At 42.9% G+C, this 25,303-nt stretch overlaps 1 protein-coding gene across 5 annotated transcripts in view; it reads right to left on the bottom strand.

Annotated features, from left to right (window-relative positions):
- Positions 1-25,303, bottom strand: part of WWC2 (WW and C2 domain containing 2) — a 208,383-nt gene that overhangs the window by 18,946 nt on the left and 164,134 nt on the right. For all 5 annotated transcript variants that reach the window (XM_045452603.1, XM_045452621.1, XM_045452614.1 and 2 more), the window contains 5 exons: positions 12,989-13,119; positions 10,597-10,795; positions 9,199-9,363; positions 7,702-7,794; positions 4,865-5,107 (listed from right to left, as the gene is read on the bottom strand). In XM_045452603.1, coding sequence (XP_045308559.1) covers positions 4,865-5,107; positions 7,702-7,794; positions 9,199-9,363; positions 10,597-10,795; positions 12,989-13,119 — 831 coding nt within the window. The remainder of the gene's footprint in view (positions 1-4,864; positions 5,108-7,701; positions 7,795-9,198; positions 9,364-10,596; positions 10,796-12,988; positions 13,120-25,303) is intronic.

Here is a 25,303-nt window from a genome sequence, read left to right as displayed (position 1 = left end):
GCCGATCGACAGGTCTGAAAACAGAGGGCAGTCAAGGATCTCGGCAGCCTGGAAAGCGTGAGCAGGCCACTTTTCTCTGGATCATGGCCATTATTTTCCTAGATCGTGACTATGAACATTACGTGGGATGCTGGGATCAGAACAGCATAAATCCCTGTTTCAGAACCGTCTCTCAGAACTGTTGAGGCTCATGCACAAAGCGGTGTCCTACCTAAGCCCCTGGGTTTGACCTGATAACAGCCCTGGACCCTGGTACTCCTGGAGCTTGGAGGCACAGCCCAGACCAAGATGCCCACACCACGGCCGGGCCTAACCCTGAGGGTGGGGACTAGGCCTCAGGTGGCCGAGCTACCCTGGGGCCACCGACTGTCCTCATCCGGTCTATGCTCTATTTACCCATCCACCAGCAAGTCAGGGGCAAATGTGTGCTCCAGTGGCGGGTAAGGGACAAGCAAAACTCCAAACAGGATAAAATCTTGGCTGGTAAGCAAAGTCAGCAGGCTTTCATGAGGCAGAGGAGACCTCTGCCAAGGTCAGATGGAACATCCCCTGTGGTGGCATCGTGATACAGGGGGTGGCCCCGCCAATGCCCTGGGGGGTTTATGCGGGAGCTCACCCGCTAGGCCAGAGGCACCCAGGAGAGAAAAGACTCACACTCAAGAGCTGTTTGTCTTTTGCAGGCAACAGTTCTGCTCAAGTTCCCCAGGAAACCCCTCCCGGAATTTTCTGCAGCTGAGAACAGACACACTCAGGTTTTTAGAGGCTCAGCAACGCGCCTAGGCTGGCCCTGAAGTTCTCCGTGGTTGCTGTTCTCCAGCCCTCCCCGTTTCCATCCACTTGTGCTAAGGATTTCTTTAACGAGGAAGGAAAACAAGAGTCACCCGAAAAACCTGCAAACCTCGAATCCTCTAGTAACACCAGTAAAAGTCTTAGAAGAATTCTATATGATGAAAGATTTAAAAAGCCCACTTAGAAACAGTGCATCTACGATACTTTTATCTTTGAAAGGATGCTTCGATCCCGTTTCTTCCAATCAGGATTAGACAGCTTAGATATCGCCCAGGCTCCTTTCGTTGTATTTTGCGGAAAATGGACGGGGTGGGGGTGGGGGTGGGGTTCCCACACTAGCCCTAGGGATGTCACACACACATCCTTACCACAGGCTTCCCAAAGAAACCTCCTCTCAAGAAGCATTTGGTGGCCCCCCATCACAGCATTCAAGGCTATTCTTTGACCTTTTTCTTCCATTAATTTCATCCATTTCCCTGTAGATGCACGTAGACATTCTGCTTGGAGTGACATGGAATCTGTGTACATTTTAGCGAGAATCGACTATAGCCACAGTAATAACTCCTCCTCCGGATCGGGGGATGGCTAACTCTGGCCCGCACCTGTGTTTGCCAAGTTTTCTTGGAACACGGGCCATTCAGGTACACCTGGTCCGTGGCGACTCTTGCGGTTGCATGGCAGAGTTGAGAGGTAGTGATATATTTCTTCTTCCCTTTACAGGAAAAGTTTGCTGACCTCTGTTCTACATGAATGTGGCATATACGTCTCCATGAATTCAGAGGTTTTTTCCCCCTCCACTCTTCTCACAAGGTTATTAAGTTTTCCCTGTAATGCAAATTTTTGTTACATTTATTCCTTGATACTTGATATTCTTGGACACCGTGGTAAAAAAACATCTTCGTAAGTAAAATGTCTAGTTGTTTCCGGTTGGCATACAGCAATGCAACAGACTTTTGTAGATGATTCTTCTACTTACGCTTCGTGTTAGACTCTCTTCTTCCTCGTGGTCACTTGCAGATCTTTAACGTACACAATCCAGGTGTGCCTGCCAGTGGTGACAGCTTTATCTCCTCCTTTTCAATCCTTCTGCTTCCACTTTTCTCTTGCCTTACTTTGGTTAGAATTTCCAATCCAATGTTGAGCAGAAGAGCGTTGAACGCCTGCATCTGATTTTAAAGGTGATGATTCCAGTGTTTGTCTCTTTAGGACCGTATTTCCTTTTGGTTACTCTCTATCAAGTTAAAGAAGTCCTCTCTTCCTAACTTATCAAGAGTTTTAAACACGAATGGACATTGACGATTGTCAGTATATTTCTTTCATCGACTGAGTTGATCCAGTGGTTTTTCTCCTTAATCTGCTGAGGGGATTCATTGCACTAACAGATTTTTCTAATGTGAAAAAAGCCTTGCACAATTCAGCACGGTGAAAATGTATTTTTTTTTTTAAATTTTTTAAAAATGTTTTTATTTATTTTGAGAGAGCACAAGCTGGGGAGGGGCAGAGAGAGAGGGAAACACAGAATCTGAAGCAGGCTCCAGGATCTGAGCTGTCAGCACACAGCCCGATGTGGGGCTTGAACCCATGAACTGTGAGATCATGGCCTGGGCCGAAGTCTGACGCCCAACCGACTGAACCACCCAGATGCCCCAAAATGTAGTATCTTTTAAATATATTGTTGGATTAGATTTACTAATATTTTATTTAAGATTTTTATTTCTATACTTATGGATGAAACCGGCCTATGATTTTCCTTTTTGATAGTATCTTTGTCTAGTTTTGGTTTTAGGGTTGTTGGTCACATAGAATGAGTTGTGGAGTGTTCTCTCTTTTTCTAGCATCTGGAAGAGTTTACATAAAATTGAGATAATCTATTCTTTGAAAGTTTGGTAGAACTTGCCTACAGAACATCTAAACCTATGTCTTCATTGTGGATAGATTTTTAATCACTGCTTTCATTTCTTAAAGAGGTATAGGGTTTTTAATCTTTTTTCCCCCTTTCCATCAGTTTTAATATGTTATATTTTCCTAGATATTTGTCCAAATTGTGGGCCTTTATCTTTGAGATTATTTATTCTCTTTTATATCTCAAATTTACCTGTAATTCTAGCCCTCTTTCCTTTTATAGTTGTCTTTATGTGTATCTTCTCTTCGTGGATCTTGCCAGAGCTTTGTCTATTTTTGTTTCTTTCTTTTAGTTTTTTTCAAATAACCAACGTTAGCTGTACTGAACTTTTCTCTACACATTGGAGATTAGAAAGCAGTCGAAACGAACCAGAATAATTGTCCAAGCGATTCAGGGATGAATTTAGCAATATGACATGAAGTGCACAAAGTCCCGTTTTTTATAATTATTGCTACCCAAGGATCTAGAACTTCAGACTGTGGCAAATCAAAAACAAACAACAAAAACCTCTAAAGATGCAAGGCTCTGTTTAAATCTGTAGTTGTAAAACTCTAATCCAGCTTTGAAAGCCTTTGACCTTTAGGGGTCAAAGGTCTGTGATGCTTCTCCATGATATTAAAGTTGGTCAGTGTTAACCAAGACTTTAAAATGATTGCTAATGGTGAATCGAAAGACTCAAGAGAATAAAAGCAATGGTTATTATTATCAAGGTGACAAATGTAAGAGTTGGTGACTTCAGCTTTTAATGCAATTTTCCATTAGGCAAAGGGATAGCCAGGCTCTGGGCTCTCCCTTCACTGTCATGAGCTACCCCGGACATTGACTACTGCGGGTTCCCCACCACTGTGGATGAAGTCCCACTACTCACCTTCAAGACCACTTCGCCACTTCCTCTATGAAACCTCTCCCGACCTCGCTAGAAAGTGATTTCTCTTGAGGACCTGGTCTATCTGGCTCATCGCCTTTACCAAACCGCAAGCCCTAGGAGGGCACGACAGCGTCCAATCACCCTGGTAGTCTCTAAAGTACCAAACGTAGGGCGTATAATTCAACTCCCCACTGAACAGATACTTAACGACGTTCTACTGTATGCCCAGGTTTCTGTCTGTCGGTTGGGACATAATACAGATGTGTGACATGTTTTGTTGCTTGGACTTTCCTTAAAAAAATATTGGGATCAGTTTGATCCCTAAAACTCATTAAGTTTCTGAGTTCCACCCAGGATTAGTAGTGCTAGTCAATTAAATGACTCAGTTTCTCCATAGTATCACACATTGGTGACCAAATAACAACGAGGGCCAAAAAAGGGAAGTTTATATTGTGGACAAGAATTTCTATTAGTTTAAGAAAGTTTCTAATCTATTTCGGATTTCCATCAAATGTGATTGAAAGAGACTAATGTTTTGGCACTTGTAATATTTTGGCTACGTGAGAAGTTCTGTTTGTACGTTACACACGGCTGCGGACACACTCTCTTATGCCCAAATACGAATTCTAAACTTTAGAGAATAAACCAACAAAGCAGGCTCCAAAAAAATTTGGTTGCAGGTAGGTGGCAGGACAATAGAAATACTCCCTTAACAATACCCTAGTTTTTAATCAGTGATCAGATCTTATTTTGTACGGTTACTTGTGGGGTGAGAGGCAAAAATGCCAATATGAGACATGTGATCTTTTTTGAAGGGAAGAAAGACTGTGAAAATTCTGAAGCCTTCAAATTGACAAGGCGTTAACAGTTGACGTGGTTAATGAGTCCTAAAGGGCTACTCAGAAGATTCAGATGAAATGTCACCAATGTGAAAAGTTCCACTGAGTTTCTTCGCCCAGTCTCGTGTTGAGACCGTGAGAACCTCGGAGCAGGAACGGGATGGCCACTTCCCCCTCGAGGCCATGCTCCTGGCCGGCAGGTGGCTGGAGGGGTGGGGGCGGAGTGGTCGGGGGACCTGCTGTGTACCTGGGGGGTTGGCAGTGCGGCTCTCTTAGCAATATCCTAGGTCAAAAAAAAAAAAAAAAAATAGGCCTACGACAAGGGGAAAAAAGAGTTCCGGGTTCCAGGAAAAGCACCTGCAGACTTTGTCAAAGCGAGTGTAAGCTGGGGACCTTCCACGGGACAGGCTTTAGCACCCATCTCTGCACGCCCCTCGGGGCCAGCGGGGACACGGAGACCGGTACCTGTTTCTCAGCTTGTTTCAGGAGCTTCTGGAAGCGCTCGTCCTCCAGCACGCCCGGTGGAAGGTCAGTCTCCCCCTGAGCTTTCAGCGCCTCCAGCTTCTGCCTCAGGCCCCTCAGGGCCTGCAGCTCGTCGTTGAGGCGGCTCTGCCGGGTGAGAGACGCCTGAAGGTCCAGTTCTAGGTCCAGGGATGTGCGCACGGGCCGTTCCTGCGCCGTTCTTCTCAGGACGGGCTGGCACACCGTCTGCAGGGTCAGAAGACAGAACAGCACAACACCCTCATTATGGTGGCTGGTGGTGGCCATCCGGCTCCTCGTCCCTCCTGGCACGTCTCCGTGCTCCCGGGCAGGGAGGCGCCGGCGGCCGAGGAGAGGCGAGTGGCGGTGCCGGGCACCGCCAGGCGGCAGCCTTTCGAGGCCGGTGTGACGTGTGGACATTTCCGTCCCCGGCTAGAGGGACGGCAAAGATTCGGGGGTGGAGGCCTCGTCGGCTCGGGTCCCGAGGGAAGACAAAATGAGCAGAGAGAGCATTTAGCCAGCCGGCAATGAACAAGCAGCTGAGTGAGAAACGAACCTGTGTTGGTTCAGACCGCAGAGGCTTTGTGAAGTTGTTGCCGTAGCACAAGCCTCACTCAGCCTGACCGTTTTACCACCCGGCGCCTGTCCTCTGTGCAAAACAAACACAAGGAACTTACGCTCCCTCCAGCTCAGGACACACGGCGGCACCCCACTGCTCGCTCCCCGGGCCCTCGTTTCTGGAAGCGCCAGCCAGAATGCAGCTGCTCGGTGCGGCTGAGAGTCTGAGCGCCTCCCCCATCGATATGCTCAAACCCCAACCCCTTCCTCGAGTTCCCACTGTCTAACAGGCACTTTCACCAGCGAGTCACTGGTGCTCTTCCTGGGGCCAATCTTACCCATTTGCCAAGAAATAATGATTGAATACGTGTGAATAAATGTCTGCTGGGTAGGGGTGGGGGGTTGGCTGTGGGCCACACACCAGGGAGAGAAGACCCAGTCCTTGATCTTGAAGACGTCCAGCCGTGAGCTGTGAGGTAGCGCCTTCTGCGCCACAGGAAGGGAGAGACCACTCACAGCTGGTCACGCCTACTTGACGAAAGGAAGTCAGAAGAGGCTGGGAAGGTTGCATAAGCAGAGGGGAACGAGCAGGGTATTTTTTGTCCAGACCACTGGCAGTGGGAATGGAAAATAAGAGTAAAAACTGGTACTCTTTGATGCGAGAGAGGAGGGACTCAAATTTGAGAAGTACTCGGGCTTGAAGATCTGGACGACAGGGGTGCTCATGACAGATGGCAGAGGGAGGCCTGCTGTCCCTCTTCCTGTTTCAGGGCTGCATAGCTTGTACCCCCTCCTCCTCGTCCCACACATATTGCTGTAACATTCTCGAACATTCTATAATCTTATTAGGTCCCCTGTATTCGGTCTCTGCTCTAACAAACTTATTACACAGCAGAATCACCTAGACACACACTTGCTTTGGCCGTATTACTTTTTTTCAGAATAAGAAATCCTTCCTAGCGGTTACGTGTACGCGTGCGGTGTTGCGCTGGCTGATGTTTAACAAGCAGCTCTGGGTGGGGGCACGGGTGCAGAAAAAAGCACCGGTCGGGGGCGCCTGGGTAGCTCAATCAGGTGAGCATCCAACTCTGGATTTCGGCTCAGGTCATGATCCCAGGGTCGTGGGATCGAGCCCCACATCAGGCTCCAGGCTGGCAGCACGCAGCCTGCTTGGGATCCTCTGTCTCCTTCTCTCTCTGCCCTTCTCATGCTTGTGCAGGTGCACCGACTCTCTCTCTCTCTCTCTCAGAAAAAAAAAGCAGCAGCAGCCTGGGTTTGTGAGAATTTGCTGATCTCCATGGTGTAACTAGTCCTGTCATCCCAGTTTTCATGCTGTTAACTCGACGTTACTGCACTGGGAAGACCGCACAGGTTTCCCTCCTCCCCTCCTCCCACAGAGCTACCATCTTCTTTTAAAATGCAGACAGGGGTCAAGGCCACAGACCTCCCCCATCAAGCCTTTTAGATTCCCACAACCAGATGAGCTCAGTCCTTTCTCACCCAGGCACCTTTCCCAGCCCTGTGTGCTCCCTGGACGCCTTCTGTAGACTGGAAACTCCTGCGGCCATGTCTGCCTCGCTCAGCACACACGATGCTTCGTCCTCACTTAAACGACACATCTAAGCTGCAATACGATGGCTTAATAAATTACTAAACAAATTATTAGCAGGAAAATAACTCTCCATCAGTATTTCAGCTGTAAGTAAGCGGGAACGGTTGAAGACCCGAACAGTCCAACTTTTTAACGTATTTAAACATTCTCTCACACTCATCCTTTAAGGCCAGTCCAGAGCCCGGCGTCCCCAGGTCAGCTGGAGCTTTGCCGTCCACGTTAACCTTAACCTTCCCGAAATATCTGTTTTCAAGCAAGTTACTAAAACCGTGCACTCCTGTACCAGAACATCGGTCCTTCCAAAAAGGTACTGGGTGTTACACTACTCCCACAACTGCTCCAGAGCCAGATGTGGGGTGGGGACCTAGCAGCCTATCACCCATTCGGCAAGCCCCTTCTCCGTGGATACCGCAGAGTGAATTTCCTGGCTTAATTAGCACAGGATCCAAATCAGCACTGAGTGGCCGCTCTCCGGGGCACCCTCCCTCCATCTCCATAACTAACACGACATCTGTGTCTCTCTGGAAGTACGGTGGCCTCATCCAGTAGCCCAAGAGCGTGCAGCAATGACGCTCAGGAGTTCTGGTACTTTTGCTTCACGATCTGTGGTTCTGGGTTGGTCAGAGACAGATGTTGCAAAAGGAATACATACCCTTTTGACCCTCAAACTGCGCCGTTCGGTGGAGTTTCTCACAAACAGTGATTTTTTAGCCAGGGTTGAGCTGTCACTGTCACTTCGATTCAACTGGCAACAAAGGATAAAAAAAAAAGAGAGAAAAGAAAAGAAAGAAAATCACTGCATAACAGCGTGCTAGCGGTTTAGACCTGAGAAGCTTACCAGATAAAGCAGGTGGTGATTACAGGAGTTTGTTTCTTTAAGAAAATCCTCGCTAAACAAGTTCTTCTCTGTTCTGTGCTTTCCTTAAACAACTAAGTTCTCTTACGTATAATTTCACCAGCTGCCATTTGGAGGCAGTCATCAGAACTCATGCATTAAGATAATCATACAGACTTTGAAATAAAAGTATTTTTAGCTAATTTTAGAAATAAAAGTATTTTAGCTAATTTGCAATATTCAGTTTTCAAAAGTAGGGTCTGTATAAGATACAGAGTTCCAGGCCAGATTTCAGTCACAGTTTAGAACAACCTAGAATGTTCTTGACCCAGACAGCCTGTACTCACTCTTTCACCTGCTTCGGACCCTACTTTTAACCTTGAGACGCTCGTTTTCACCATTTCCAAACCCCCTTCACTTGCTCTACTGTTTTCCAGAGAATCGGTCCCCACCTAAGACACTTCACAACCTGTTCACGGTAACTGTGCCTCAACACACAGGGGTGTAAGCTGTGCGAGGGCAGGGCTCGGGGCCTCTTCTGTTCACAGAGGAATTCCAGTCAAGTGTCTAGAAACATGCTTACCAGCAGACGGTTAATAAACATATTTGCTGCACTGAGTAAGTTTAGAATTTTGAGGGTATTTTGTAACCCATGTAATAATATAATATTATTTATAATATTTAATAGTAAATATTATATTTAATACTATAATATTAATACATTAAATACTATAATAATTTAATAATAATAAACAACATAATTTAATAATATATAATTTAATAATATTTAATAATATAATATTAATCTATTACTACCACTCACGACTTCTTCTGGAAGTAGAACTTGGCAAACCGATGCAAGGCCCACCATATTGTCTACAGAGGCAGGGAGGGATGGGACTCGGTGTCTAGAGGCATTATTAAAAGATGATTTTTGTTCTAAAACCTAATTTTGGTTCTGCAGGATTAACATGGCTTGAGGCATGTATGATATGCGGCAGAAATATTTAAGTCTCAGGTCATTTGAAGCTTCTAAACACACACTGAAGTACAAATATATTCAGCAGCCAGGTCCTTAATTCACTTATTTGCCAAATAAATGGCTTAGAGTTAATGAGACGTGAAATTTAAGAAAAGGTAAAAAACAACCCAAACTGAAAGAAAGACCCATGAGAGTGTGGTATTTCATGTATATTTCGGGGCATTTCTACCCATCCGTGTTGGTAGGCGGAATCGGAAGACCCCCGGTGACTGTCCCTGGTGGTCGGCGGGCCACCCACTGGCGGGGGGGGGGGGGGGAATTGTCCCCCTTACCCTGCAGATGTACTGGTTCCGCTCCCCCGGGGAGAAGGTCTGGGAGCGCACGATCACGCTGCTGCGGACAAAGGGGCGCTGGCGAGTGCTCAGGCCGCTGCGGTCTTTGGGGCGAACTGCCACACTGGTGTCGCCTGCCTCATCGGTGTTTGTCTCTTTATCAACCTAGAACGGAAGTCAGACACCTGTCAGGCGCGGATGGATGAGGATACATTTCTGCTCCTTTCGCCCAGCTACAAAGGCAACAGCTGATCTCCCAACAGAGCCTCACCCGGCACTAGGGCCGCTTCTGAGAGACAGGCTTGGCGTTCCTCCCGACGGGACCCCGGGAGATGGTTTTCTGCCGAGTGGGAAGTGACCGACCTGCAGTGAGCAGGACGACGGTGTCACCCATAAATGGAGGTGCCCCCCAACACATCTGACCTACACAAGGAAGCCTTCGATTTCCACAGGGTAAATGTGGTTCTGTAGAGAATCTTGTTTAGGAGTACTTCAACACGAAATACCGTTCAACATTCTGATCCCTGGTTTTTGTGGTGGTTGTTTTTTCAGAACAACGATACAAGTAATCACATGTAAGAAAATGAAAATATACTACAAAGTTATAGGTTTACACAGAATACGCAGTTATGCATACACGGAAATAGCAACGGCTGTGAAGCTGTGTTTGGATTTTCGCTGTACCTCTGGAAATGTAATAAAAAATAAAATTTAAGTAAAAACAGAAGTTTCTCAGGGCACTAACTCTACAGGCACAGGCAGACGTTTATTGTTGATCTCGTGTGCATAAAAGGATTCAAAAGCTGCCTCGTGCTTGTTTGCTGCTTTATCGGAGGAAGTCTTGGGTCAGGGCAAAATACTATTTTCCTCAGGAACAAAGGGCTGGAGTTTTGTAGACTCCATCATCGACATCCCAAGCATCCTCCAAGCCTGAAAATGATTTCCTGCCTCTGGGGATGCACTCTCTACCGACACGTCCTTCCCGTAACCAGCACCCATCCCTACACCGAGCGACCTGCCACGTTCCAGAGCAGATTCCGGTCAGAGAACCACGTCACCGAGACGGACTTGAACCTGTCCACTCACGACACTTACGAAACGTGACGCAATTCAGTGGTCGTCCTGGTGTTGGCCGGGAAATTCTGGAAACGCTTTTAATAAATCCTCCCAGACCACTTACACAGCTCTAAATAGCACTGTTCATCTTCTTACATAAAACTTAAGTCACGAATGAATACTGGGGCCCATATGAACATCTTAAAGCCTCCTTTCACAAACACCTGCCGTGAGCAGGTATGGCACAGATCTTGGTACGGATTTACACCCGAGGAGACAGACTTAGCATGCGCGTTGCCGCCGGAGGTCAGGCCGGTGGGGAGTGTGGCTGAAAGTGCTCACCAGGATGGACGGCCCGCCGGGCGGCCGGCTGCCGCGCTCTTCAGCGCCACCGTCCTCTCTCCTGCCCACGTCCTCCTCCGCCTCGGGCACGCGGGGGCGCGAGCACAGGTCTCCGGCACGGCGACCGCCCTCGGGCAACTTCACGTCGGCCTCTTCTTCAGACGCGATTTCATCAGAGGCCTCCCGCAGCATTGTCAACCTATGGTGAGACGGAGCAGAACCACACGCAACTTGGGTCTGGCAGGTGCACGCGTGAGCAGGGCCACCTGGGGCGGACACCGCTCTCCCACAAGGAATGAGACTCACATTAACGATTCAAGCCACCTCCCCGGCTCGAACTGCTACACGCCAAATGAAATCAGCAACCGACCCTCCAGCAATATGCGGCAAAATCACCATAATTGGGTACTACAAAGTTCCATTAATGGAATCGGACCGAATTCTTAGGCGTTAAATTAGAAATATTCTGAAAATCACATACAACATTTAGCCCCGCCATTTAAAAGCACTGACACTCACTTTAATGTAACTTGATTTCAGTTGTTTACTTGTTATAAAATTAATCCTCCCGCAGAATGGAGTGACTTCGCTAAAAGCGAATAAAGACATAAGCCTTGAAAATATCCATCGTCAGGGTACCTGGCGGGCTCGGTGCATTGTGCAACTCTGTATCTCGGGGTTACAAGTTTGAGCCCCACCCTGGTTGTAGACATTTCTTAAAAATAAAATCTTTATAAAAAAAAATCTTTATAAAAAACAACTGTGCTTACAGTCTAGCAGGGGTAAAAACCCTGTGTCAAGGGAGTTTTACACCTGAAATAACAGGAATCCTAAGGCCACGTGATCTTGTCTCTAACCAAAGCCATAGCATGGGCTTGGGTGGTATTACAGGCGGGGCCCCAGAATGTACATACGGGTTTATGTTCTGAATAAACTGCATCGACAGGAAAGCCTGGGTACCAGCGTGGCTTAGAATATCTCATGGTCTGTTGAGTTTCATGTCCTTAGGACAGTAACATTTTCTCCACTGATAACTGAAGGGTGGGCTGTAATTGTGATTGGTGAGACTCTTGACAGATGGGCACACGCCTGTTACTAACTGCCTAGTCGTGAGATGACCACAGGGAAGCTAGCAAGGATTCCACGAGCTGTAAATTCCCTTATGCTACAAATCGGGTGTATTTTTGGAAATGTATGTGAAACAAACTGTGTTTTTACACACACAAAGGTTTAGTGTTTAAAAATATATCATGATGGGCCTTATAATCACTCTCGTATTTATTTATTTTTTGCAGTGCTCTGACTGGTAATCACTGTAAAAGGCTCCTGACAAGAACAATGTATATCTGTACCTTTTTGCCTAACTGTAGTGAGCTGTTCCTTCCAAATGTCCAAGATTTTGTTATTTACGACGTATCTTGCCAGTGTTCGTTTGTAACAAGTTTTATACACACATGCACACACACACAAACGCATGCTATATATGTATGTGCATATGTGTTAACAGGAGTTCAATCAAACACAACAGTATAAGCAACTATATACACATTAAAATTAATCCAAATAATTTTACATCTATACTTTAAAAACGGATGCATTCATTAAAATTTGTTTTTAGAGAAAACAATGCAAACCAGGAAAGGCAGTTCTTTATACATACGTGATTCTGGACAAAATCTATAAGTAACTTTTTTCTTTTTTCAAAGGACGGGGTATGGATAATTAGGTGGAAACAGAAAACGAAGGCAGAGGTGAACAAATAGAAAATGAATACTCAGATATGTGCTTTGCTTTACCTGAACCTAAATGGTACAGAGGTACTTCTGGTAATTTAAAGAAAAAGAAAGTAAGTTTTTAAATTTATTTACGAATTGACAATAAACTACCACACCTTTCAAAACAGGTAGATGATGATGATGATGATTTTAGAGCGAGAGAGAGCAGAAGAGTGGGGCAGAGGGAGAGAGAGGGAATCCCAAGCAGCCTCCACGCTTAGTGCTGAGCCCGACACGGGGCTCAATCCAAGGACCTTGGGATCATGACCCGAGCCAAGATCAAGAGTCAGATGCTCAGCCGACTAAGCCACCCGGGCGCCCCTCAAAACAGGTAGCTGAGACCAAGAATTTTAAAAAGCCCAGAAAAGAGTGTCAGAACGTACGGAGGCAGGAACAAAGAAAGTCCTTCCTGTGTTAACACTGACGCGGCCCAAAATTTTGCTGTTACCTTCCTCAACTCTCTAATGACCAAAGAGGGTCCTTCCTTCAGTGGTAGCAGCCTAACACGGCACCGCTTTCCATAATTCCAGGGTAATATCTGAACCTATAAAGGTTTCCCTGTGATACACACACCCTCTTTGCATTCCCGAATAGCAAAAGGAACCCAGGGTTTTTACCAGTCTCCATCTGGACCCCTTTCCTCTTCTTCCTGCCCTGGTTCTTCTTCTTCCTCCTCCTCCTGTGCTAATTCTTGTTCCACAGCCAACAGCTCAGCTGATGTTCTTGCAAGGAGGGCTGACACGGCATCCTGGAGAACAGACGGTGCACGGACGGCAGTTAACATCACATATTGTGAGAAATGATTCAAAAACGCATCAGATGGGGACTGAAGCTTCCGGTTGTGGAAAAGAAGGTGGCACCAGACCCAATTCTCCTGCCGAGAACAAATATGAAAGCTGATGGAAATATAAAACAAAAGGCAACAAACCAACCTCCGGCGTTTTTAAAGCAACCGAGAGCGACACAGCCAATCGGGACTGGAGGCCGAGACCCCGGGGAGAGGAGAAACGCAGGCAGGTGAAACGACGTCACTGCCACCCTTTCCCCTCAGGGACGTGTATCAGTTCTAGCGGTTGAGGCACACAGGCTAAAACTGTGGCTGTGCAGAACAGCGGCACCATTGATAGAACGTGAAGATGAAAACTGAGAAGGCCCCCAAGGCAGCCAGCACACTGGGGCCCAGGGAAACGAACGGAAAGGGGAGTCCTGTATTCTGCACCATGTTCTTGCTGCGGTATTTCCCACTCCTCAGCTGCAGATCCGACAGCAAGAAGTGGGAAACTAAGCAAAGCCCAGCTGCAGGGAGGCTAAAACAGTAGGCAGGTACTTCAGTTTCTTCACGGTCCTAGGGAGAGAAAAATTGGAATTCAGGTCCTCCAAGTGACTCAGGTGATCTGCCCATGTTGTAATCTGCCTTCTGGAAGAATACTAAATCCTCTCTGGAGGAAAATAGCAGCCAGAGCCTCCACAATTCTTCATACATAATATCCAGCATCCACTGGAAACCAAGAACAACAACGGATAAGATAAAAGAGGCAACCTACAGGTGGTCCATACACTGCCATTATTTAGAGAAGGAATTTAAGTTTTTACAGTAATGTGTTCAAGAAAACTGACGAAATGGTGGAGAATCTCACTAGTGTAAACACAAATCCACATTAGCACATCAGAGTGGAACTGCTGAAAAGCAAAGGAAGAGAGAAAATCTTACAAGCAGTGAAAAAAAAAAAGATGTATTACTTTTTAAGGATCGACTGTTCTCCAGCAGCTCAACAGAATCAGTGGAAGCCAGATGACAACAAAATGGTATCTGTAATGTGTTCAGAGAATTAACTGCCCACCTAGAATTCTGAATATGCAGGGGAAAAAAAATTCCTTTTCAAGTGGAAATAAAGACACTGATAGATATGCACTAAAAGAAATCCTAAAGGGAGTTCTTCAAGCAGAAGGAAAATGACCCAAATGGGAGTGCACGAATGCAGAAAGAAATGAAATACACCAGGAAGGGTAAAGATGTGGGGAAATCTAAATGAATATTGACTGGCAATAGAACAATAGTATCTTGTGGGATATACGTGAAAATATACAGAACTAAAGCGCATGACCAATAATTTCGCAGAAGGAGGAAAGGGCATAAATGGAGTTCAAGTCTTTTAAAATTCTTGTACTGTGTGGGAAAAAGTAAAAGCATTAATTGAAGGTAGCTTCTCTTAAGAAGGCAAGGATGCATGCTGTAATCACTAGGGATAGAGCAAAAAATAAAAGACTGTATTACTAATGATCTAATAGAAGGGCAAATGAAATTTTCCTTTCCTTAAAAAAAAAAAAGAGTAAGATAATATGTTCAAACCCAAATATATCACTAATAGCATTAAATGTAAATGAACTAAATATTTCAATTAAAAGGTAAGGATTATAAGACTGGGATAATAAACCAAAGGCAACTATATACTGCTTGCAAGTGAAACATTTTAAATCTAAGAATTCAGAAAGATTGAAAGTAAAAGGATGGAAAAAGATAAACCGTGAAAACACTAACCGAAAAAGGGTGGACACAGCTTTATCAATACCAGACGAAACAGATTTTAAAACAAGGGGTATTAGTACAGATAAAGAGGGATATTTGATAACAATGAAAGGGCCAGCTAACAGAAAGATACAACACAACGCTAAATTTATATTCATCTGTGAACATAAACACAGAAGTCAGAAAGCAAAGACTGACAAACTAAAAGGAGACACAGACATCTACAATCATAAGTTGGAGGATTTTAATCTCTCTCTCAATAACTGGTAAATAAGCAAACTGAAAAATTTGAAGAAGATTTGAAAGACAAAAATTGACAAACTTGGGGGGCGCCTGGGTGGCGCAGTCGGTTAAGCGTCCGACTTCAGCCAGGTCACGATCTCGCGATCCGTGAGTTCGAGCCCCGCGTCAGGCTCTGGGCTGATGGCTCAGAGCCTGGAGCCTGTTTCCGATTCTGTGTCTCCCTCTCTCTCTGCCCCTCCCCCATTCATGCTCTGTCTCTCTCTGTCCCAAAAATAAATAAACGTTGAAAAAAAAAAAAAATTAAAAAAAAAAAAAATTGACAAACTTGGGCTGTAGAATATGTTCTCTTAAGAACACACAGAACTTTTACCCAAACTGACCATATACTAAGGCATAAAGGAAATTTCAATATTCTGTATGATTGAATAGTATGTTCTCTGTTCTCTGAAAACAGTGAAATACAGCTAGAAGAAATCAATAACAAAAAGATAACTAGAAAACCCCAGTTTAGGAATTAAGTAAATATACTTCTAAAAAAAACCCCTCATAGATCAAAAAAGAAATTACAATGAAAATTAAAAACTATTTTAAATTCAATGATATTTTGATAATATCATATTATCAAACTTGTGAAAAGCAGACAAAGCTGTGCTCAAAAAGAATTTTTAAGCCCTAAATGCATAAATTGGAAAAGAAGATGGCTGAACAATTACCTATCTCAAGAAGTTAAAAAAAAAAAAAAGTGCAGCAAATTAAACCTAATGAAGGCAGAAGTAAGGACATAATAAAGAAAAGAGCAGAATTAATAAAATAGAAAACACATGTATAAATAGAGAAAAAGAATCAACAAGGCCAAAAGATGTTTCTTTGAATAAAACAAAACATTTGACAAGTCCCTAGCAAGAGTGAGAAAAAAAGCAGAAATGGTACAAATTTGCCAACGTGAGAAATAAAACAGAAACATAGCAAAGTCCTTGTATATATGAAAAATTAGAGGGTACCTTGGATAGCTTTGCTAAAATTTTGATAATTTAGGTAAAATAGACAAATCCTGTAGAAAATAATGCTTACTGAAATGAATACAAGTATAGAAAGCTGCAATAGTCCTGTATCTTTTTTTTTTTTTTAAGTTTATTTACTTTGACAGAGAGAGAAAGCATGAGTCAGGGAGGGGCAGAGAGAGAGGGAGAGAGAGAGAATCCCAAACAGACTCCAAATTGTCAGCACAGAGCCTGACGCGGGGCACAAATTCATGAACGATGAGATCATGACCTGAGCGGAAGTTGGATGCTTAACGGACTGAGCCACCCAGGCGCCCCTTGAATAGTTCTGTATCTAATAAAGAAATGGAATCTATAATAAAAAATGGTCCACCAGCCCTTTTCAACTGGGATTCCATTAGAGTTAAGCCCTTGTGCCCTCTAGCATCCATTATGTTAAAGCAAAACAAAACATGACATCTAAAATGGTGTGAGTTATGTGCCATCCTTGGGAGAAATAAGAAAATAGTCATCGAAAATATTTTTTTGGTAAATGTTTACTTCTTGCATAGCCTTGGTTGTAAAAGGCTGCTTCTCACAAAGAAAATTATAGGCTGGGTTGGCGAATTCTCTTGGGAATTCTCCCAATGACTTATGGAAGGTATGATACCCACCTTACAAAACCTTCCGCAGGAAGTGAAAAAGGAATACTTTCTAATTTACATTAGGAAGGCTGGTAAGCCTTGAAGTAAAAAAAAACCCGACATTACAAAAAAAAAGGAAATTAAAGACTAACCTCTCTCATGAACATAAATGAAAATTAACCCAAACACAAAATCAAGAAATCAAAACCAGCAACATATATAAAAACACATATAAAACACATCGCGATGAAGTCTGTTTTATTCCAGCAATCCAAGCGTGGTTTAACATTCAGAAGTTGATCAATGTACAATCTAGCACACTAAGAGAATAAAAGAGAACAACTCTGTAATCAATTTAAGAGTTAAGTAGACAGTAAAAATGTTTGAGAAAACTCAATATCCATGCATAATAAAAAGTCTTAGCAAACTAGAAAGAGCAAGAAACTTCTTTCATCTGATGGTGATTATCTACACATAGTCTCAGAAAAATCATTCTACACGACAAATTACTGAAAGCTTTCGCTTTGAAAAAGTATTTTCTACAGAGGTAGACAACTAAGCCAATGGAATACAACAGAATATCTAGGAACAGACTCCCACATGTTCAGGTCAGTGGATTATGACAAAGATGAAAATGCAATGCGGCTGGGAAAGAAAGTCTTTTCAACAAATGGTGCTGGGCCAATGGGCTACCACGTGGATAAAAAGAAATCTCGATCCCTACCTCATACCTTACAAAAAAATTAATTTCAGATGAACTGCAGATCTAAATGTGAAAGGTAAACCAATAAAGCTTTTATAAGACAAGACAGGAAACCATCTTCATGACCCTGGGGTGGGCAAATAGTTCTTAAATAGCAAAGGAAAACGCTAAGCAGACAGGGAACAACTGATAAAAAAGACTGCGTTAAACCTGAGTACTGCTATTCGCCAAAAGGCAACATTAAGAAAATGAAAAGGCAAGCCACAGAATGGGCAAAGATATTGGCAATAGACATATTTGACAAAACACTCAAATCTAAAATGAAGAACGGCTACCAACCTACTGAAAAAAAAGAGAGAGAATCCAACAGAAAAATGGGCGACATCTTGGACAGGTGTTTCACAAAAAAGGACATCCATTTGGCCATTAAATATTATAATCAGGGATATGGAAAAACATGAGAGTACTATACACTTACCACAATGGCTAAAATGAAAGATAAAGACATGTACAAGATGGTAAGAGCAGCACTAATCCTAGTAGCCTCCAAATCAGAAACTCAAATGTCCATCGATAGCAGAATGGATAAATAAACTGTGATAAAATTACACAATGAAATATTGCACATCAGTGAGCACGAATGAGCTACAATCACACAAAATAACATAAGTGACTCTCACAGACATAATGGTGAGCACGAGATGCCAGACATAACATAACATATATTGAAAGATTCCATCATGTAAAGTTCAGAGACAGACGTCAGAGTAGAGATTACCTTTAGGGGAGCGTGGTAATGACTAGGACGGGGGCACCAGGGAGGGCGCTGGGGTGCTGATAATGCACTATACCTTGATGCGGGTGGCAGCTACACAGGTGTGCTTGCTTTGTGAAAAGTCACTGGAAAATTCATATCAGATCTGTACGCTTTGCTATAAATCTCTCCATCACTCCCCTCCACAAAAGAAACAAGTTAAAGTGAGATTAGGATACGATAAAAAGTGTAATAAGAAGGCATATGTATGCATATATAACAACACTGTGAACAAACGAGACCTAACAAACACCTATAGAAAACTCACCCAGCAAGAGCGTGAGTCAAAGGAGTCACAAGGAAAATGAGAAAATATTTAAGAGCTGAATGAAAATTAAAACATACTGAAGTTTGTAAGATGCTGCTTACAGCAGTGCTCAGCAAGAAATTTACAGTGTTAAGTGCCTGTGTTAAAACAGAAGAAAGATCTCAAATCTATAACCTAACCTTCCACCTGAAGAAAATGGAAAAAAGAGTAAAAAGTACACCTAAAGCAATCAGTAGGAAGGAAATAATAAACACCAGAGTAGAAATTCACAAAACGGTGAACAGAGAAATATTAGAGAAGATCAAGGAAACCAAAAGTCGATTCTTTGAAAAGATTCAAAAAAGTAAAAACCTTTAGCTAGACTGACCAAGACAAATGGAAAGAAAGTTCAAATTACTGAAATCAGGAGCAAAAGAGGGAACATCACTATCAACTTTAGAGATATAAAATGAATGATAAAGGTTACTAGAAACAACCGTCTGCCAACAAGTTGGATAAACTAGATAAAGTGAGCACATTTCAGAAAGACGCAAACTACTCAAAGCGGTATTATAACAAAATTCTGAGTAGACTTGGAACAAGAGATTGAATTAGTAAACAAAACACTTCCCACAAAGTCCAAACTCAGAGGGCTTCACTGCCAAATTCTACCAAACATATAAAGAATTCATGCCAATTCTTCTCAAATGGTAGATGAGGAGGGAACGCTTCCTAACTCATTCCCTGAGGCCAGAATTACCCTAATGTTGAAACTAGACAAGGTGATCAGAAGAAAACGACGAATACAGACGTAAAAAAGGTTCTCAACAAAACACTAGAAAACTGAATCTAATATCATAGAAAAAGGATTATACACCATGACCAAGTGGGATTTATCTTAGGAATGAGAAGCTGGTCTGACATCTGAAATCAGTAAACCGTATGAAGAGAATAAAGGACAAAAAACACATGTCATCTCAATAGATGCAGAAGAAAAGCACTGGTTAAATCCAACAGTCTCTATGATAAAACACTCAACAAACTAGGAAAAGGATTTTCCTCAACTTAACAAAGGGCAACTACAACAACTACAGCAAAAATCATATGTAATAGTGAAAGACTGGAAGCTTCCCTACAAGATCACATACACGACAAGGATGTCTGTTCTCACCATTTCTTTCAATATTGTATTGCAGGTTCAGGCCAGGATGAAGAGGCAAGAAAAAGAAGTTAAAAGGAATTGGAAAGGAAGAAGTAAAACCGACTCTATTTGCAGAAGATACGATCTTATGAACAGGACATTCTAAGGAATCCACGAAAACACTATCAGACCCAATAAACCAGTTCAGTAAGGTTGTAGGATTGCAAGATAAATCTGAAAATGAAATTAAGAAAATATTTCTATTTACAATAGCATCAACAAGAAAAAAATTAATCAAAGAAGTGCAAATTTGGGCTGTGAAAACTAGAAAACATTTTTTAAAGAGGTTAATGAAGGCCTAAATAAATGGGAAGATATCCCAAATCCATGGATAAGAAGAGTTAAAACTGTGAAGATGACAATACCCACCCCACCCCTCAACCGACCTACAGACTAGCTGCCTTTTTTTTTTTTTTTGCAGAAATATGGAAATGCAAGGGACCACGAATAAGACAAACCATCCTACAAAAGAAAAACAAAGTTGGATGATGCACATATTCTGATTCCAAAATAACTACAAAGCTACAGTCATCACAGTAGTGTGGTGCTGGCATAAATACAGACATACAGATTAATGGAACAGAATTTGGAGTCCAGAAATATAAACAATCACACTTACGGCAAACTGATTTTTAGCAACGGTGCCAAGATAATTCACTGGGGAAAGACCAGTGTTTTCAATAAGTGGTACTGGGGACAATCACACACCCACAATACAAGAAAAGGAAGTTGGACACACTCCTGACATCACACATAAAGAACAATCCAAGTGGACTGGAGACCTAAAAATAAGACTAAACTGTAAAACACTCAGAAGAAAACACAGGCATAAATCTTTGTGATGTTTGGTTAGGCAAAGCCTTCTTAGATATGACATCAACAGCAGAAGCAATAAAAGAAAGAAACAGACAATCTGGACTTTTATCAAAATTAAAAATTTTGTACTTCAAACAAAACCATCAAGAAAGTGAAGGGGCACCTGAGTGGCTCAGTCCGTTAAGCATCTGACTTTGACTCAGGTCATGATCTCATGGTTTATGAGTTTGAGCCCCATGTCAGGTCAGCTTGAGCCCCACATTGGGCTCCATGATGTCAGCATAGGGTTCCCTCTCTCTCTCCCATTCTCCCTCTCTCTCTGCCCCTCACTCACTTGCGCCTGCCCTCTATCAAAAATTAATTAACTAATTAATTTTTAAAAAGTGAAAAGAAACCCATAGAATGAGAGAGGATATTTGTAAGTCATTTGTTGGATAAAGGATTTGTGTCAAGACTACACAAGGAACTCTTATCACTCAATAATAAAATAATAATTATTAAAGAGATAGTAAAATAAAATGATAAAGAATTTAAAACAAAGAGAAAGGATCTGAATAGACAGTTCTCAAAAAAAATTTTTTAAATATACTAATGGCCCAGCATTACCTTGATTCCAAAACCAGACAAAGACCCCATTAAAAAGGAGAACCACAGACCAATTTCCCTGATGAATATGGATGCGATAATTCTCAATAAAATACTAGCAAACCAGAAACAACAAAACATTAAAAGAATTCTTCACCATGATCAAATGGGATTTATCAAAATCCGCAAATCAATTGAGGTACATCACACTGATAAAAGGATAAGAACCACCACATGATCCTCTCAATAGATGCGGAAAAAGCATCTGACAAAATACAGCATCGTTTCTTGATAAAAACCTGCAAGAAAGTAGGGATAGAAGGACCATACTTCAAGATGATAAAGTCCATATACGGAAGACCCACAGCTAATATCATCCTCAATGGGGAAAAACTGCAAGCTTTCCCTCTAAGGTCAGGAACATAACAGGGATGTCCACTCGCACCACTGATACTCAACATAGTGTTAGAAGTCCTGGCCTTAGCCATCAGACAACAAAAAGAAATAAAAGGCATCCAAACTGGCAAGGAGGAAGTCAAACTTGCACTCTTCGCAGATGAAACGATACTCTACATGGAAAACCCAAAGGACTCCACCAAAAAACTGCTAGAACTGATCCATGAATTCAGCAAAGTCACAGGATATAAAATCAACGTACAGAAATTGGTTGCATTTCTATACACCCATAATGAAGCAGCAGAAAGAGAAATAAATCAAGGAACTGATCCCATTTACAACTGCACTATGACCATAAAATACCAAGGAATAAACCAAATTACCAAAGAGGTAAAAGATCTATACCCTGAAAACTACAGAAAGTTTATGAAAGAAATGGAAGACACAAAGACCTGGAAAAACATTCCATGCTCATGGATTGGAAGAAGAAATATTGTTAAAATGTAGATACTATCCAAAGCAATCTACATAGTCAATGTAAGTCCTATCAAAATAACACCAGCATTCTTCACAGAGCTAGAACAAACAATTCTAAAATTTGTCTGGAACCAAAAAAGATCCTGAATAGCCAAAGTAATGTTGAAAAGGAAAACCAGGGGCGCCTGGGTGGCTCAGTCGGTTAAGCGGCCGACTTCGGCTCAGGTCATGATCTCGCGGTCCGTGAGTTCGAGCCCCGCGTCGGGCTCTGTGCTGACAGCTCAGAGCCTGGAGCCTGTTTCAGATTCTGTGTCTCCCTCTCTCTGACCCTCCCCCGTTCATGCTCTGTCTCTCTCTGTCTCAAAAATAAATAAATGTTAAAAAAAAAAAAAAAGAAAAAAGAAAAGGAAAACCAAAACTGGAGGCATCACAATTCTGGACTTCAAGCTAGATTACGAAGCTGTAATCATCAAGACAGTATGGTACTAGCACAAAAACAGACACCTAGATCAATGGAACAGAAGAGAGAACCCAGGAATGGACCCACAAACGTATGGCCAACTAATCTCCAATGAAGCAGGAAAGAATATCTGATGGAAAAAAGACAATCTCTTCAACAAATGGTGTCGGGAAAACGGGGCAGCGACACGTAGAAGAATGAACCTGGACCACTTTCTTATATCATACACACAAATAAACTCAAAGTGGATAAAAGAGCTAAATTTGTAAGACAGGAAGCCATCAAAATCCTAGAGGAGAAAACAGGCAATAAGCTCTTTGACCTCGGCTACAGCAACTTCTTACTTGACATGTCTTTGGAGGCAAGGAGATAAAAGCAAACATGAACTATTGGGACCTCATCAAGGTAAAAAGCTTCCTGCACAGCAAACAATCAGCAAAACTAAAAGGCAACCGACAGAATGGGAGAAGGTATTTGCAAATGACATATCAGATAAAGGGTTAGTATCCAAAATCTGCAAAGAACTTATCAAACTCAACACCCAAAAAACAAATATACTGTGAAGAAATGGGCAAAAGACATGAAGAGACACTTTTCCAAAGAAGACATCCAGATGACTAACAGACACATGAAAAGATGTTCAACATCATTCATCATCAGGGAAATACAAATCAAAATCACAGTGAGATACCACCTCACACCTGTCAGAATGGCTAGCGTTAACAACTCAGGAAACAACAGATGTTGGCGAGGATGCGGTGGGAATGCACTGTTGGCGGGAATGCGAACTGGTGTAGCCACTCTGGAAAACAATGTGGAGCTTCCTCAAAAAACTAAAAATAGAGCTACCCTATGACCCAGCAATTGCGCTACTCAGTATTTATCCAAAGGATACAAAAATGCTGATTCGAAGGGGCACATGCACCCCAATGTTTATAGCAGCGCTATTGACAATAGACAAATTATGGAAAGAGCCCAAATGTCCATCGACTAATGAGTGGGTAAAGAAGATGTGGTGTATATGTACATAGAATACTACTTGGTGATCAAAAAGAATGAAATCATGCCACTTGCAACAGTGTGGATGGAACTAGAGTGTATTATGCTAAGCGAAACAAGTCAGAGAAAGACAAATATCATATGATTTCACTCATATGTGGAATTTAAGACACAAAACAGATGCACATAGGGGAAGGGAAGCAAAAATAAGATAAAAACAGAGAGGGAGGCAAACCATAAGAGAGTCTTAGATACAGAGAACAAATTGAGGGTTGCTGGTGGGGCGTTGGGTGGGGGGCTGGGCTAAATGGGTGATGGGCATTAAGGAGTGAACTTGTTGGGATGAGCACTGGGTGTTATATGTAAGTGATGAATCACTAAATTCTATTCTTGAAATCATTATTACACTGTATGTTAACTAACTTGGATTTAAAGAAAAAAAAAAAAAGAAAGAAACATACTAATGGCCAGTAAGTCCATGAAAATATGCTCAGTATCATTAGTCATTAGGGGTATAAATCAAAACCATAATGAGATCGTACTTCACACAACACTAACATGGCTAAAATCAGAAGGCCAGATTTGTGGTAAGAGTGTAGGGAAACGGGGTGCCTGGGTGGCTCAATGGGTTAAGTGTCCAACTTCGGCTCAGGTCATGATCTCACGGTTCGTGGGTTTGAGCCCCGTGTCGGGCTCTGTGCTGACAGCTCAGAGCCGGGAGCCTGCTTCGGATTCTGTGTTTCCCTCTCTCTCTGCCCTTCCCCTGCTTGTGCTCTCTCTCTGTTTCTCAAAAAGTAAATAAACATTAAAAAAAAGTTTTTTAAAGCAGAAACAGCCCAAATGCCCATCAGCTGATGAACAGACAGAAAAAAGGTGGTATATCCATATGATGCGGTATTATTTGGCAATAAAAAGGAATGAGGTACTAATACATGCTGGAATATGGATGTACCCTGAAAACAGTACTCTGAGTGAAAGAGGCAGTCACAAAAGAACAAATACCGTCTTATCCCATTTTTCTGACATGTCCGTAACAAGCAAATGTACAGAGACAGAAAGACGAGTGGTTGCCTTGGGGGAGAGGGGTTAGGGAGAACGGGGAGGGACCGCTAATGGGCACAGGGCTTCTTTCAGGGATGACGACAATGTTCTAATACCAGATTGTGGTGCTGGAGGCCCAACCCCGTGAACATATGAAAAGCCACTGAACTGCGTGCTTCAGATGGGTCAAGTATGTGTTAAGTGGAGGAACCGTGTGGTATGTGAGTTACACTGCATCGAGCCGTAAGCAGCCATTTCCCCGCAGTGTGACCATTACAGAAGCACTCTCAAAGGGGACGTTGCATTCCATCATCCTGGGGGCCTGACGCCGGGCCGGCCGCGGGCATGGAGTGCAAGCTCTCCCGGCATCTGCGTCCCCTTCACCACCCACCGCGACGTCCACTCTGGCGCCCTGCACACGGTCGATAATCAGTGATTATCTGACTTCTGCTTAGTAAGCTCTTTCCCCACAGATAATCGAAAATAAACTTGAACTCGGCAACAATGTTCACAAATGCCAAGTCAGCGATGAACGGCCTCCCCAAATGCCCCTCTGTATGTTTTCTGAAACGCTGGAAGTATGGCTGTTGGTTACAAAAAAAACCCTTTTTCCTGGAAAACTATTTATGGAAACTGATGCCACGGATAGAAACGAAGGCCCTCTTTGGCCTTGACAATTTAACATTTGCAAATTACCAGAGTTCCGAACGGATAACCTGGCAGTGGAATCAAAGACGCGCACACAACCGCACGGAAGTATTAATTTAAATCAAAAGGTCTTCCATGGTCACCTAAACCA

This window comes from Leopardus geoffroyi, chromosome B1 (assembly GCF_018350155.1).
Source record: "Leopardus geoffroyi isolate Oge1 chromosome B1, O.geoffroyi_Oge1_pat1.0, whole genome shotgun sequence".
NCBI classification, from domain to species: Eukaryota; Metazoa; Chordata; class Mammalia; order Carnivora; family Felidae; genus Leopardus; species Leopardus geoffroyi.
Note: the sequence above shows the minus strand (reverse complement) of the source record. Positions and strands in the feature narration are given on the sequence as shown.